A 17,630-nucleotide genomic window follows, 5' to 3' on the forward strand; every position below is an offset into this window, starting at 1 on the left:
TAAATATTGAGAAAAAACAGAAAAATTTCGTCCGTAAGAAAGAATGTGTTAAGGTTGTGTGAAATTGGCTCATTTATTGAATGAAATTAGAATGTTGGCCAGTCCTCTGATTGGTCTTTTTCTTCTTCTTCTTATTATTATAGGCCTCGCGGCCTGTTTTTAAGAGGGATTAGCCTCCTGCGACGTCGATTCCCAGCTATCGGCCCATCTCTTTGGTGGTCTGCCCGGGAGTCGTCTACCATGGAGTTGGCCGTACAATGCGATGTGGGGGAGTCTGGATGGTTTCGTTCTCCTCACATGCGCATACCATTGTCTTCTTCGTTGCCTTCCCCACCTAACGACATATTCGATCTCGCATATTTCCCTGACCTTGGCATTTCTCAATCTATCTCGAAGACTCTTGCCTGTTATGCTTCTCAGAGTCTTCATTTCTGACACCTCTGATTGGTAAACATACTAATTTCATCACTTATTTTGAGTATAACAATCGTTTTCAACATCACTATTGAACAGATCCGATATAGTAAGGGCGCAAACAACAGGCTTTTACAAGAAATGTATTTCTATTTTCAAAAAAAAAATTTTTGTTAAATATTGTTGACGAATCACAATTTTAGTAACCTGCACACTGCGAACCATCTCCCAGCTCCACTGCCAAAATAGACTGGCGTCATTGTTAGTATATGAATGGGCAACACTTAGGAACAGTATACCAAAATTAAAAAGAGAAGTCTATCAATTCTCAGCACTCACAACGGTTAATGTTTTATTGATTTTTTTATAAAATATTTTTGACATTTAAAAAAAAACGATTTCATAGTTGATAGGTGCCGTGGAGTGATTGGGTAGACGCTCGACTACGAAACTGCCGTTGCGGATCCGAATCCTGCCAATTGCAAAATTAATTCAAGAAATATTTATTTTCAATTGGTCTGGGTGTTTCAGTCATATTTACTTGCGGTCTTATCTGCAAATAAGCCTCTAAACATGTATTTTGATGGGATCGACAACATCATAAAATGTATACCATTTTCTCAGTGTATAAAAAAGAAGCAGGTTTTTTCAAAAGTAAATATAAATAATAATTGGATAAATGTCATTAAAATTGAAAGACACTCACAACACGGCGATGTTTTGCTGATCTACGTATGTATAAAATATATAAAACAACTATCATATGTAAAAAAATACCTTAAAAGTTGCCCGGGGGGAGTATTTATATATTTATAGATTTGGTGTTTAATTTGTAGCACTCCATTTTAATTTATGTATATATGTTAAATATTAATATCAAACACTGATTTTTAGAGTCTACTAAATTGTATTTTACTATTAAAAACACAAAAATAAAAAATGTGGGTGTTTATATACTCGAAGTGTGCAATAAGGTTGACCACGCGTACGCAATATGGGTTAGTACTATGTGGTAGGTACCCTGCGCGCGTATTACGCACGTTCAATGATATAGAGTGACAAAATTTGTCTATGACATTGGAGGTTATGTGTGAGACGGCCTAACAATCGGGCATGCGTTCCCGTGCCATTTCTGTCTGGTAATAATAATAATAATAAATGTAAATAAACTGATATTATTTCTGTATCTTACAATTATTGCTTTAACCCGCGGTGCCACAGCGACGAGCGGTACCTTTTCAACAAGGTTGCCAACAAAAACCAATCCACGGACAAAAGGTTGGTGCAACTATACGGCTTGTCTTTTCCTATTTTGAACTAACCCAAGACCAGACCAGACCGGCGTCCGGAAAATAATCTATCCTACTTTTACAAATACATATTTTTTCAAATTTTATACTTTTTTCGCTTTAAATCGACAATAATTGACTCCATTCAAGATACACACCCTCATGAGTTGACACATCGCAAGATATATCAATATAACAGCACGCCACGGCACTGCTTCTATCGCAATAGGGAAACTAGTGATAATTCATTCTCAACATAGATGAAGAAGAATATGGAAGTCTGGGCATTTACGGGGTTTACAACCGTTATAGGCTCGGTCAAGTGAACACTTTACACACGTGTAGCATTCACTAATTCTACCCGTGATTGAGACAACCACACTACTCAAATTTTTGGAACTCTTAGTGAATCTCGTGAGTTTACAACAGCCATCTATGTTGGAATGAGGAAAGCTTTTATTAGCGATAATTCAGTTAACAATTTAGTATTAGTTTTTTCTTTAAGTTTTACTTGGTATATACTACAATATTAAATTAAAATTACCAAGTAAAACTTAAATTAAAACTAGATCGATATTACCACAAAGCGGCTCCCGATTTTTAATTAAATTAAATCATTTATTCCATCAGACACTGGATTATTCACCCTGCGGATGATATATCAATACATACTATAGGTGTCTCAACTGACATGAAGCCTCTATCATTTTTATATAAATGAAGATGGAAGTCTGAGCATCCCAGGGCTTACACCTAGCATTTGGCTGGCTTAAGTGAACACTTTATACGTTTGTGTGATTTCATCTTGATCTTCAAAAACTTAATGCAATATGGATGTTCAATAATGGGCAGAATGGTAAATGTAACACAAGTTTATTTAGCGATTGTCCGCCTCCGCAGTGTAATGGTCAGCACACTCGGCTACCGTTCTGGAGGTCCCGGGTTCGATTCCCAAGGGGGGTCAAATAAACATTAGTGATTTTTTCACTGTAATATTTATTCGATATTACCATGGACTGGTACCTGAAGCGGAGGGCTGATCACCTTTCCTTCATGTGTAAACGATCAAGATAACACTGCGTTTATGTGACACAGCGCCCTATGCATCATTGGGGTGTGGATAAGGGTTTTATTATTATTTAGTGATAACTTAATTCAGCGAAATGCCAGGTCATAAGCCCTGGGATGCACAGACTTAAATAATACACCTATAATGTATATAATTCACTTGACTTAGGGTTAGCAAAAATCATGCTTATTGAATGTAGTATATAGTAGCTTATATAAATACATGATTCAACATTTACCAAAACATTGCTCTTCCAATATTATCATCATTCTGTAGTTACGTTTCAATTTAAATCAATTATAAAGCTAAATTAACTTGTGGAGCGTTATAAATGTACGGCTCTGCTAGTTGGTTGGCGTAGCCGTCAAAGCGTTTACGATAAACGAAAATCAATTTACGAAAACACATCTTTGATTGATTAGCGTTTCCGGAGCTAGAAAAAATATGCGAAAGAACCAATCATGCGTTTATGATAAACAAATTTTCATCGACCGCTAAACTCACCGGACAAATAGACCATCCCAAATTTGTAAGACATTAGAATTATGTATGTATGTATGAATTTATTTTTTTAAATTGAAAATTACCTCTGATTTTTGTTCTGTATAATTTACACAACCGATGAAATGATCCAATGGAGTGCCCTATGCAAATTAGAAATATGAATAAATAAAATTTAGTATAGAATCAAAGAAGTGCCCAGTTTTCTTGAATTTCTGGTTTTGAATCTGGTCTTGAATCACTGAAAAATGACCCCTGGACAAGTGCTCAGCACACCATTGACTGAATTGATATTTGATTTTTCAATATTCAAAGTACATTCAAATTTTTGAAGACATTCCATTGAAGAAAATTTTATCTTAAGCTTAGTTCAGATAAGCCTATTAGTTTCTTGCTGTATCTATAAATATACAAATTTCCCATTAATCAATTGCTTTGAAATTTTGACAAAATGTTGCATTCAAATATCATTGTTTTTTTATTTTTTTTACTTGACAATTGAAAAATTGTCCTCTGACCGCGATGGCAGCGCCATCTGTTGAACGCAACAGCAATGCACGTGCAAACTGAAGATTGCTCATGGCGGACGGCTTGCTTATTGACAGCTGCTTGAGTATTGTATACCCACAAGCATTGTCAAATCAATATGCTATTTCTTTTCTTATGTTACCATTCAACGAGACTAAGCCAGAGCAACAGCCAGGTATAGCTAGTTTGCTAATAAAGTTCCACTGATGATTTGATCAACTGTGTCAAAATTTTCAAATTCTCTCAACTCAGAATACGGCCAGGGGATGTGCATCACAGACTTGCCCGAATTTGGGCTTATGTAATGTAAATATGGTCTAACTCATTTCGCTCACTCCTTTCAAGAACGTCATAAATCAAAATTTTTCAGTAGTGCATGTTCTCGGAATACCCAGAAAATGTACTATATCCCAGCAAAAGAGGCATATTTTTAACCCTATGAGCCCCGGCACAACACTCATAAAACTTCCCCAGTGCCCGGCCCATTTTTGTGAAATTTCATGTTTTGTGAAGGGTTTCTTTAAAAGTGTTTTGATTATGAAAATTGTGGGTGAAATTAAATTAAACTTCTAGTATTTATTTAAAACACTCTGATAAATCATATTTAATTAGTAAATTTGCCAACATTGGCCTTTACGGAGAGTTACATTGCAATGTTTGCACACAAACTCCTTTTTTTGTGCTTTGCATACACTTCGCAGGCTTAAATTATAGATATAACCAACAACAGGGTTACAGGTGTTGTTTTTGCATTTTGAACAAAAGGTATTGCTGAATTTTTTTTTTAATAAACTGAATATTTTTCAAATGGAGAAAAAACCTTCAGGTTCTACCTAAAAAGATCTTTTGCACAGTAAAAAGTTCAATAAGTGGCTTGATATTTATTTTTAATGCATTGTGTTATATTTTTAAACTTTAAAAAAGTTCTCCTGAAAAATCAAGTTTTTTAATTTATGACGTTATTGAAAACAGTGAGCGATTTATGTTTCGGATTTGATCAACTGTGTCAAAATTTTCGAATTTCTTCAACTTCAAATCCAGTCAGATGTGCATTTCAAGCTTCCTGAATTTATTTGGCTATTAACGGTGCAATAAATATGGTCTAACTCATTCATGTGTGACGAATGGTGTTTCAGCGCCCAGAACCAGTCGGAGAATGCGAACAAGTCGCAGAGACGCGGCGCCCTCGGCAACCAGGTCATCCGGAAGGGCTTCATGTGCATACACAACCTCGGGATCATGAAAGGTTAATTCTGCTTTACAGCCGCTGTCGGCGGTGGGACCCGACACACGACAGACACCCATCAAACACATCACATCACAAAGCATGGATAATATTCACCCCTCACTCGATATGATGTAGTAATCCGTGAATAATCTCTTTTTATGCACACAATATCACCGATTAACCACTTAACAGTCGAATTTTCGGGACATAATTCGCCAATACAAGAAATTGTCACTGAACAAGTTGAAACAAGACTGCCCGAACAGCACTCGGGTTAGTCAATATAAAAAAATATATATTTCTTCTCCTTCAAACCCTTATCCGCACCCCAATGGTGCAAAGGGTACTGTATCATATAAATGCAGTTTTATCTTGATCGTTAACACATGAAAGAAATGTGATCAGCTCTCCGCTTCAGGTACCAGTCCAGGGTAATATCGAATAAATATTAGAGTGAAAACACACTTATGTTTATTTGACCCCCCCTGGGAATCGAACCCGGGACCTCCAGAACGGTAGCCGAGCGTGCTGACCATTACAGTACGGAGGCGGACATGAAGGATTATAAAGTAATCTGTGAATAATCCATTTTTGAATGCACAGATTGACACATTGTTTGCGGGAAATACTTAAAAGCATCTTTTACATACTGTTGGTAGAGAGCGGGAGATGCTTTTAAGTGTTTTATTTGCTTACTTTTGGTAATCTAATAGAAAAATTAACACTTGTATAATACCACTTATTGAGTTTTATTTCATTACACACGACTAGTTTCGAAAACTAGTGAATAGTGAATAGTGAATAGTAATAGTAATGTTTTACTATTCACCTGTTGACGAAAATAACTCTAGTTTTCAAAACTAGTCGCGTGAAATAAAACTCAATAGGTGGTATACAAGCATTTATTTATTTTTGAATAGTCAACATGTCACTGTATCGGGTTGTGGTCTCGTGGTTATTGTCGCGGACTCTTGAGTCAGAGTTTTTGGGTTCGAACCCACTCTACCACAATTTCATACCTATTTCTAATAATGAGCCGCCTAGGCTCACAGAAATAGTATGAAATTGAAGTATTTTTGTAAATAATAAAAACGCAAAAAATTATTTGTTAAATAAAATGCATAAATTGTTTTGAAGGGCAATCAAGATTTTTCTACATACACATATCCCACAAGGTCCCACCACTATTACTGTAGATAGTTTTTATGTTTTTATTCTGTATATAACTATTAGTATGAATTTAAGCTTTTGAATGTACATATTTTTCATCAATCTGCTTCTCATACTACAAAAAAAATGTAAATATTTAATGTTGTTTTGTTAATTTCAACGGATTTCTAACATATATATATTTATTGAATTATTTCATTTAAAACATCTTGATTTAAAAATTTCATTATAAGTCTTACTATCTCAACATTTTGGAAAAAAAAAATTATGCTTTATAACGTAAATTGTACCTAATGCGATCTCTTTTTATAATTTTTTTTCGTTTATTGATATAACTATGATCAATAAAATTAAAACGAGTCCTTTAGAGTTCTTTTAGGATCATAGTTATATTAAAAAACGAAAAATATTTATCAAAAAACAAAACCATATGGTTTACGCTAAAAAGTGTATTTTTTTCATAGTACATATTGAGATAATTGGTAGTAAAATCAATTTATCACAAGGCAAATCAGCTATAATAATGACTAATAATGTGGGCTTATGACAATTTCATATGCGTGGTTTAAGTGATCGCTTTATGCACGTGTAACCTTCACCTTTCTACCCGTGATTGGCAACCACACTGCAGTAGAACTCCATTATTATCCATTACTCCAGATTGGGCCGGACTCACGTAATTAGTGCAATCCACCTGTCCCCACATAATAAACAGGACAGGAGGTTTCGCCAAGATATAGACTATAGCGCGCATAGACAAAATCATTGTTTCGTTAATCGCAGTTATTCTGAAATTCGGCAGTGTAATGGCAAAGGGATACATCTGTCAAATTTTTCGTTTTCTATATTTATTCCACAAAATGTCTTAAATAGTGTATTCCATAATCGGGCAAAAGGATATAGCTGTAGTTGCAATACTTATTTAGTTTTATTTAGATATGTGCGTATAAAAATACATAGAACAAATAAGTTATTTAATTTCGCAATTTTATTTTTGCTCTCCTGTAAAATTTGGCCTGAGACAGATATACCCCTTTGCCTTTACACTACCGAATTCTGAAAGGGATTCGGATAGTTGGAGTTCTACTATACTCATGTTTTTAGTCATTTATCACTATTGTGCGATAAGCTGGTGTAAGAATATCAGTAAAAGATTGCTAGTTCTTTGAATTTGGTTTATTCCATATGTAAGTTACTAGGTAGCTCTGCGTGAGTGATTGCTTTCTAGTAGAGACTAATCTAGATTGCCGCTTGCCAGACTATGACGCCACATTCCTTAGATTGGATTGGTGGGCTAGTGGTTAGGGCGCTCGCTGTAGCTAGACAGCCATGTCCCAGAGCCGGGGGGCCTGGAGGGCGGCCGTGCCTCAAACTTAAGACCCTGTTTGCCGCCAGGAGGATCCCGCGACTACTGGTTCGTGCTGACCTCGGAGAGCATCTCCTGGTTCAAGGACGAGGAAGAGCGGGACAAGAAGTACATGCTGCCGCTGGACGGCCTCAAGCTGCGCGACATCGAGCAGAGCTTCATGAGCCGGAGACACATGTTCGCGCTCTTCAACCCGGAGGGCAGGAACGTCTACAAGGTACACCGCTCCTTTCCTTATCCACACCCATTCCGTGAAGCCACCACATATGGGCAAAAAAATGGCCTATAATCAAAATATATCTTTGTTTTAAAATCACTATAAATATTTTATTATAACTTATTTATAATGTCTACCGGTTTCTAAGCTAACCGCTTCGTTTTCAAGACTGATTAATCTAACCGATTTCAATGCTAATTATTATTAATCAGTATGGAAAAAGAAGCGATTATCTTCGAAACTGGTAGACAATATAATTAAGTTATAATAAAATATTTATTGTGATTTTAAAACAAAGTTATATTTTAGTTATAAAATGGAAAATCACAAAGTTATTGCTTCAAATATATATTATTAAAAAATGGCCCTTTGCGGTACTAGGTATGGGCACCCCAGAGAAGAAAGAGCTTCTTTTTAAAAAAAAAAAACAAAAAAAAAAACCCGCAAAGCCTCTATATTTAAAAGCTTGTCTGCAGGTAGGATAGTAAAGATAGGGAAGGCAGATGTGAAAAATACATCACAAACACCCAGACCAATTGAAAATAAATTATTGCTGCTCTGACCCCTTGTAAGGTGCCATGTTTCACAGCCATATAAGAGAACAGGAGCAATGCAAGCATTGTATGGGCGGCATTTGCTCTTCACCGAGTATAAATCCAATCTCCAGACAACCTTCATACTGAATCAACATAGGTTTTGTTTTCTTATTTCGCAGGACTTCAAGCAGTTGGAGTTGTCGTGTGAGAACCAGGACGACGTTGACTCCTGGAAAGCGTCCTTCCTGAGGGCCGGAGTGTACCCGGAAAAGGCAACAGAAGCGGCCAATGGCGATGAGGTAAACACTTTTTCATTAATCCTCTTGAAACTTATTTCTTTCCTACTATAAAAAATGACGCATTCTGATGAACAAATGTTTGTTCTCCCGGATTGATTTATTTGTAAATTAATATCTGTACATCCGTGGCGTAAGTCCTGTTTGTGTATTACAATTATTTACATTGTATAGCTGGGAAGTGTCCTTGGTTTATATGATATTAAATGTAGTTTTTTTATGTGTTTAAATGCATTTCAAATGATGTAAAAATCATGTAAAATAAATATTTTTCAAACTATGCATAAAATTACATTATTGGCGCTATAAATCTGCCTTTTTTCAACATATTTTCACAAGTAAAACATTTTAAAAAATGTTTTTGACTTTTATAATATAAATAGTAAAATTCACAAAAACAATGTGACTTGTCTATATTAAAATTTTAATTTTGTCTTGGAATTTTCGACAATTTTAAAAAATACTTATTACCCAATTACGGCATTTTAGTACAATGATTGGATAATTTTTCAATTTAAGAATTAAATTAAAAGTCCGGTTTGAGTGTTGTCATATTTTTAAGATTCAAAAGTTCTTTTAATTTTTATTTCCCTATTTTTATAGAAAATGAAAACAATATATAAAATATAATTTCATTTTGGTTGGTATTTTTTAATATTATTTTGTATGACTCTATTTTATAAAGATATTTTTATTTAATACTATTATTATTAGATTTGTTTTAGTATCCTTAGTTTTTTTTCTTTTCAAAGCCAAAAAAAATAGTACCTACATAGATTCACTGGTTAGAAATTTTTACTTTTAACTAAATTCCATCCTAATTTGAATTTTTCCACTCACACCGTAGCCATAGAAAAAAATAGATGAAGAATTGACTTATGCATGTGGGGTACTTGCCATAGACAAAGTCTTGGAAATGATTTATTTATTAGGTTTATGTGTAATTTTTGTTCAAAATGATTTGTTTTTTCCCATAAAAATCATCTACGCAAACAACCTTTCGATGCGTCCAAATGCAGTCCCCATTTTTCTTGTCCGTCAATAGAAGGAAGGTCGGTACGTCTCTTTCAGAAGGGTCTGCATCAATTTTGTTTTTGTACCTTAATTTTTTGTGACTTGATTTTTGCTTTTTTATAAGTATACAAACTTAACCTCACATGAAAGTTAACAGTTTTTTTATTCTTTAAAAGTCACATTACCGCACTTCCGCTTTTGCTGAATTTTAATAAATTAAACACTTTTGGATTGTTGTGAAATGCAAAAAAGGACACTCTTCAATTTTGATATTTTGAATAATTAAATATTACATTATTATTCATTCACATATATTTTTTTAAATCATCTAATAATTTCGGTTCCATCGTACCCTGAGAATGGTCCCTGTTTGATGATGGAAACATTTTCAAAAAGTATAGTAATTAATAATAACCCAAAAAAATTTTTCCAGCAATGCTTCAAATAATATTATCTTTTATTTTATTTGTTTTAGTAACTATTGAAATTAAAACATAAAACATCTAGAAAATTTGAGCACATTTAGAAATGACTTATTTTGGTTCACTTTTTTTTCTATGCTTAGATATTATTGCATTCAATAGCCATAAACGATAGAAAAAGTTTAATTCTTTGAAGTAATTTTTTTTTTTCTTTTCTTTTATTAAATATGGATAAATTTTCTTCTATTCTTCATAATAAGTCCTGTATTTGAATTTGTAAAAACTGACCTGAGTCTTAAATACTATTGGATGAATGGCTTTTCCTGTCTATATAATTATTTTTTTATTTTATTTAAAAGTGTAATGAGGAATTTTAGTTAAATAAAAAAATTCATCTAGAATTTCTTTAATTATTTTAGTACCAACTGTTTAAAACACTCAAATATATACTAAAAATGTACCCAAAATAAGTATATTTTTTTTATTAAAAAGAAAATATAGTTAATGTGTTTGTTTTTGTGGTTAACTAACTGACTAATGACAACCGACTCGCATTAAAAATAAAAGAGAAATAAATTTGGAAGGAGTCAAGATTCTTCCGAGTTCTAATTAATATCTTGGAGTGTGTAAATGATGTCTAGGCAAGAATGCGAGGTTACATATCACCTCTATAGACGTAATAAGCAAGAATGCCAAGTTAGTTCGTTATGACTAATGACAAAATAGGTGAGAATGCCAAGATACCTCATTACCTCTATAGACATAATGGGCAAGAATGCCTAGTTAGCTCATTACCTCTATAGAGGTAAAAGGCAAGAATACCAGGTTACCTCCTTCTCTCTCTATATACCTCTCTATAGACGTAATAGGCAAGAATGCCAAGTTAGTTTATTATGACTAATGACAAAATAGGTGAGAATGCCAAGATACCTCATTACCTCTATAGACATAATGGGCAAGAATGCCTAGTTAGCTCATTACCTCTATAGAGGTAAAAGGCAAGAATACCAGGTTACCTCCTTCTCTCTCTATATACCTCTCTATAGACGTAATAGGCAAGAATGCCAAGTTAGTTCGTTATGACTAATGAAAAATAGGTGAGAATGCCAAGATACCTCATTACCTCTATAGACATAATGGGCAAGAATGCCTAGTTAGCTCATTACCTCTATAGAGGTAATGGGCAAGAATGCCAGGTTAACTCGTTACCTCTATAGATGTAAAAGGCAAGAATACCAGGTTACCGCCTTCTCTCTCTATATACCTCTCTATAGACGTAATAGGCAAGAATGCCAAGTTAGTTCATTACCTCTATAGAGGTAATGGGCAAGAATGCCAGGTTAACTCGTTACCTCTATAGATGTAAAAGGCAAGAATACCAGGTTACCGCCTTCTCTCTCTATATACCTCTCTATAGACGTAATAGGCAAGAATGCCAAGTTAGTTCATTACCTCTATAGAGGTAATGGGCAAGAATGCCAGGTTAACTCGTTACCTCTATAGATGTAAAAGGCAAGAATACCAGGTTACCGCCTTCTCTCTCTATATACCTCTCTATAGACGTAATAGGCAAGAATGCCAAGTTAGTTCATTACCTCTATAGAGGTAATGGGCAAGAATGCCAGGTTAACTCGTTACCTCTATAGATGTAAAAGGCAAGAATACCAGGTTACCGCCTTCTCTCTCTATATACCTCTCTATAGACGTAATAGGCAAGAATGCCAAGTTAGTTCATTACCTCTATAGAGGTAATGGGCAAGAATGCCAGGTTAACTCGTTACCTCTATAGATGTAAAAGGCAAGAATACCAGGTTACCGCCTTCTCTCTCTATATACCTCTCTATAGACGTAATAGGCAAGAATGCCAAGTTAGTTCATTACCTCTATAGAGGTAATGGGCAAGAATGCCAGGTTAACTCGTTACCTCTATAGATGTAAAAGGCAAGAATACCAGGTTACCGCCTTCTCTCTCTATATACCTCTCTATAGACGTAATAGGCAAGAATGCCAAGTTAGTTCATTACCTCTATAGAGGTAATGGGCAAGAATGCCAGGTTAACTCGTTACCTCTATAGATGTAAAAGGCAAGAATACCAGGTTACCGCCTTCTCTCTCTATATACCTCTCTATAGACGTAATAGGCAAGAATGCCAAGTTAGTTCATTACCTCTATAGAGGTAATGGGCAAGAATGCCAGGTTAACTCGTTACCTCTATAGATGTAAAAGGCAAGAATACCAGGTTACCGCCTTCTCTCTCTATATACCTCTCTATAGACGTAATAGGCAAGAATGCCAAGTTAGTTCATTACCTCTATAGAGGTAATGGGCAAGAATGCCAGGTTAACTCGTTACCTCTATAGATGTAAAAGGCAAGAATACCAGGTTACCGCCTTCTCTCTCTATATACCTCTCTATAGACGTAATAGGCAAGAATGCCAAGTTAGTTCATTACCTCTATAGAGGTAATGGGCAAGAATGCCAGGTTAACTCATTACCTCTATAGATGTAAAAGGCAAGAATACCAAGATTCCTCATTACGTATATAGACTTAGACTACATCTAAGTGGGTAAAAAATAAACCAAAATAATGTTGTGAGATTCCTCATTCTGTGAATTGTTCCGTTTGTTTTTTTTTCTTAATATTATAAATATATTTATTTTTTCACTATTTAAGGCATCTAATATTTATTTGATTTTCTTTTATTTCCCAAATAATCTCGCTTGTTTCGAATAACAAAGGGCGAAGGATACGAGGTTTGTTCTGTTCTACAATTTTGAAAATTATACTTTTCGAAAACCTTTTCTGAATTTCTCTCTTCTCATCTCTTTTTTTTAACACTCTTAAAAAAATCGTCGATTTGACTGTCAAAATACTGTCGCTTATAAAATGGACTTATAGCTGCAGGATACTAAAGAGAGGTAGCAATTGCTGAATCTATATTATATTATCAACCTTTTTGAAAAAACTCCGTTTTGAAAGAAGAAATAGGTTTTAAGTGAAAGAAGAGTATATTTTACTGCATTAGCTTTATTTTGGCATTAATAACAAATTTTACAAATTTGGTAGATAATCGAAATTTGCTGTCAATACTCTTTTTGGATCTTTCTATCCCAGTGCCTTTACAATATTTATGTAAAGTAAATGGTAGATATGTATGTATGTTGGTACCATGATACCATCACGCCGCTTCTCCGCAGGGGTAGGCAGAGAGAATAGAGCGCCACACCACTCTGTCCTTGCAAACATTCTTCGCCTCTTCCACGTTCATGCATCTCCTCATACATACCCGCCGATTGTTACGACTCCTAACCTGACCACTTTCAAGTATTTGGCATACCTGATCGTGCCATGTCTATGTTGGTATGTAAAAACTATTCCGGGAATTGAACTTGGGGCCTGTTACATGTCAGCTAAATATGCTAACCGCTACATATAGTTTTTTGACAGTCAAATTATCTCAGCACTGTATGGTTGAAAAAAAATCATGAAAAATTTCACAAAAGGTATTTGAATCAGTTTTATTCATCTGCAATTGTAATCGTATAGAATGCATCCACGTTTTGTGATAAAAATATTTTTAAATTAATATTTTTCTCTTTTGGATATTATGTTACGTGCACTGTTTTTAGACATGTTCTCTCATACACTGCCACACGTATCTAGTGTTACGCAAAACATTACTCCAGATATAAATTAAATTCTAGGATTAATTTTCACAATTCATATAACAAACCCGGTAGATAAACCCATAGTAAATATTTCAGATGTTGTTTTAAAAATCTCCAGAGCAAATAATCGAGTTTACTCTACTCAAAATGCATTTTTTTATAAAAAAAGTTATTATTGAATTGCAAGCAATTTTTTTTGTTATATCTGGTTATATATGGTTATATCTATTGATTTTAAACTTAAATTTCACTTGGTAAATACCACTATTTCTTCCAATTTATTGTGAGACGTGTTTCGATGCATTCCGCATCATTTTCAAATACTGTATGTGAAGCCGAGTCTAAAATTTATAGTGTCTTTAGGAGGTTGAAGGATGAAGAGGGGACACAACTCTAAAGTTTATACTTAGCTTTATGTATGGTGTTTGAAAATGGTGCAGAATACATTGAAACGCATGCCATAATAGATTTTAAGAAATTGAGGTGTTATATTTACAATGCATTTACCTTGCATTACAAAAATACATATATGTAGTGAAACCATCTTCGTACCTGTGGAACTTTGATGACATCTGCTCCATACACTTCACAAATGTTTTTGGTTGCCACACTCGCGGTATTGTCTTTACGGAATTCATAAAGTAAACAATACGTAAATGCACTTTATCAAACGACATTTTGAAAAAATACAAGGGGTTATTACTGAACTCTGGCCAGGCCAAAACTGAATAGAAAGTAGAGGGAAAGCATCCTTTATACAATGGAATCATAAAAAAAGAAGATACTATTCATGATTTATGAAAAATATTTTTTTTACCTGGGATCATAAAAAACGGTCATTACTTTTGCATCAACCCAATACAATGCCATTTGCAAAAATTATAACATTTTCCGATAGGGTTATTAGTTTTGTGCCACCCTGTAATAAGCATACTATTAATTCATTCTTTACATATTTTATAATATCCTATTTTAAACTTCTTACTAACTATAAAATTAAAAGTGTAAATGTTCATTTATTCAAAATCTTAAATCTCCTCAAGTTTTCACTGATGATTGCTTTGAAATTTTAACACAGTTTTGCATTTTAATAACCAGCTCTTTTTACCTGTAACGTTTAACCTATCAATACGCTTTAGTTGAAAAATAGTTTTTTACCGCAATGACAGCGCCATCTGTTGAATAAAACAGCAATACTGAATATTGCTCATGGCGGCCAGCGTGTTTCTTGACAGCTGCCAAAGTATTGTATTCCTAGAAGCATTGTGAAATTTAACATTAAAAAGTGTGTGTTTCTTTTCTTTCTTTTTTCTTTATTCAACCTAGTTGTAAATATATGTAAATCAAAACACAATTTGGAATTCTAATTTATTTATTTATTTCCTTTGACATTGGCATTTTCTAGGGCATTATCAAACTGTGCCGGAAAAAAGAGTTATACATAATTTAATTTAAATTTTTTTTTAAAGCAGTCAACGATATTAGATTTTACTTTTATGTAGTGAGTGCATTTTTCTAAAAGAATATACATACATATATATATATATATATATATATATATATATATATATATATATATATATATATATATATATATATATATATATATATATATAATATATATATATATATATATAAAATCCTTGGTTTGTGTTCAAAAAATCTATCATAATCTTTGGGAGTATGTTTTGTCGGCATGCCTAAAATTAACAAAACATGTATTTTTTTAAAATGTTTTTCGAATAATCTTTTAAGATATTAAGACTTAAAGATTTTATTAAAATTTTAAACAAACGAAAACTACAGTGCATGATTACATTAGGTATTGTTGGAGATCTGTTTGCCTCATACGTTGTTAGTACATTTTCTAGACATTGATGGTTGACATACAAATTACCGTAAGTAGCTTTTGTCGATTCCCCCTGGAAATCAATCAACCTGGGACTTCTAGAACAGTACGCTCACTCCTTTCAAGAACGTCATAAATCAAAATACTTGATATTTCAGGAGAACGTTTTTAAAGTTTAAAACTATAATACAATGTATTAAAAATAAATATCAAGCCACTTATTGAACTTTTTTCTGTGCAACAGATCTTTTTAGGTAAAACCTGAAGTTTTTTTCTCCATGTGAAAAATATTTAGTTTATTTAAAAATAATAATTAGACAATACCTTTTCTTCAAAATGCAAAAACAACACTTTCTGCCCTGTAGCGGGTAAATATTGAGTTAAAAATATGCCTCTTTTGCTGGGATATAGTACATTTTCTGGGCATTCCGAAAACATGCACATCTGAAAATTGACGATTTTTGATTTATGACGTTCTTGAAAGGAGTGAGCGAGTGGTCACACGCAATAACCGCTACATTGACATTTATCGGTTAAAAAAATATTATGTAAATATTAACTGTTTTATTTTTTCTTGTACGTATGCTAAAATTGCTGAAGATTGCAAAAATCGCAAAAATGGTCCATTTCAAATTTAAAGGATATTGCAAGGGCAAAAAGAATAGGTTTTTACAAAAAATGTATTTGTATTTTTCACTAAAAATTAGTTGAATTTGTTTATTTGTGGATATTATTGACGAATCCCAGCTCAATCGCCAAAACACAGTGGCGTCAATGTCGGTATATCCATGACCACACTTTTGGCAAATTCTCAGTACTCCAACGGTTTATCAAACTTTTTATTGTGAAAAATATTTAGTCAAAAAATTGTCAACTCCATATAATATAGAAAAATATTTATGTGTAATTTGGCTGTTAACCATCAATATAATAATACGTAATTAATATGTTATTATTAATATGCAATTGAATGTTAGCACATTGATGGCGGGCATTTTTTTCATAAACCACGACCCTAATAAGTATACCAAAAGTAAGCAAATAGAAAGCTTATAAGCGTCTCCCAGTCTCTACTAATAGTATGTCAAAGACATTTTCAAGCGTTTTACCGCAAACAATGTGTTAATATCAATTAGTTATCTTACTTACAAATTTACTAATCTATTTTGTTGTATGTTTTCTCTTTCAATCAACGCTGCTCTCGGATCCGCCAAACTAACACGATATCACAAACGACAAATGTCAATTTTTTATCATAAAAAACATGACACACGGCACCCTACACAACCTTTGTCCGCATTCGATTTGAATGCTGCAATTTGGATGTTTGCGACGGGCGATTCCCCCCGACAGTCCCACGGGGAGAGCGAGGCCTCCAGCAGCATGGACCCCCAGCTGGAGAGGCAGGTGGAGACCATCAGGAACTTGGTGGACTCGTACATGCGCATCGTCACCAAGACCACGAGGGACCTGGTCCCGAAGACCATCATGATGCTCATAATTAACAACGCCAAAGACTTTATCAACGGAGAACTTCTCGCTCATCTGTATGCGTCCGGTGATCAGGTAATATATTTTTATACCTCTTCTCTTAGTGATAGTGTATTCTTCACAAGAAGACTTGAAGATGGGGTTTTGACCTTGTGGCCTGTTTTTACCCATTGCACCACAAAGCCGGCGAATCGTCGGGATTCTCTTTGATGTGATTTTTTTTTTACATTAAAACTGAATGACAATAACTTTCACAACTCTGAACTGAACACTTATTATAACCCTTATCCGCACCCAATGGTGCATAGGGCACTGAATCGAATTGACACAGTGTTATCTTGATCGTTACTTACATGAAGGCAAGGTGATCACTCTTGCGCTTCAGGAACCAGTCCATCACTAATATTTATTTATTTATTTTCACCCCCACTGGGAATCGAACCCGGGACCTCCAGCACGGTAGGAAACACGCTGACCATTACACCACGGAGGCGGGCAGCTGAACACACTCTTCCAAAACTACCCGGGGATGAGTCATAATGGTCTAGCTTACCAACAACAAATAATATG

At 34.1% G+C, this 17,630-nt stretch overlaps 1 protein-coding gene across 6 annotated transcripts in view; it reads left to right on the top strand.

Annotated features, from left to right (window-relative positions):
* shi (dynamin-1 shibire) overlaps nucleotides 1-17,630 on the top strand; it is a 69,455-nt gene that overhangs the window by 28,425 nt on the left and 23,400 nt on the right. For 3 of the 6 annotated variants that reach the window (XR_015838888.1, XM_088274286.1, XM_088274288.1), the window contains exons 10-13: nucleotides 4,938-5,047; nucleotides 7,598-7,782; nucleotides 8,498-8,617; nucleotides 16,923-17,135. Coding sequence is in view for 5 of the 6 variants with exons in the window: in XM_088274286.1 (XP_088130412.1) it covers nucleotides 4,938-5,047; nucleotides 7,598-7,782; nucleotides 8,498-8,617; nucleotides 16,923-17,135 (628 nt within the window). In the remaining variant the exon portion in view is untranslated. Of the gene's footprint in view, nucleotides 1-4,937; nucleotides 5,048-7,594; nucleotides 7,783-8,497; nucleotides 8,618-12,790; nucleotides 12,806-16,922; nucleotides 17,136-17,630 lie in introns of all 6 variants that reach the window. The other 3 variants (XM_088274285.1, XM_088274287.1, XM_088274284.1) reach the window with 2 other exon arrangements.

The sequence above is a fragment of the Brachycentrus maculatus genome, unplaced genomic scaffold (assembly GCF_059751285.1).
Source record: "Brachycentrus maculatus isolate JH-2025_06_01 unplaced genomic scaffold, ASM5975128v1 h1tg000653l, whole genome shotgun sequence".
Taxonomy (NCBI): domain Eukaryota; kingdom Metazoa; phylum Arthropoda; class Insecta; order Trichoptera; family Brachycentridae; genus Brachycentrus; species Brachycentrus maculatus.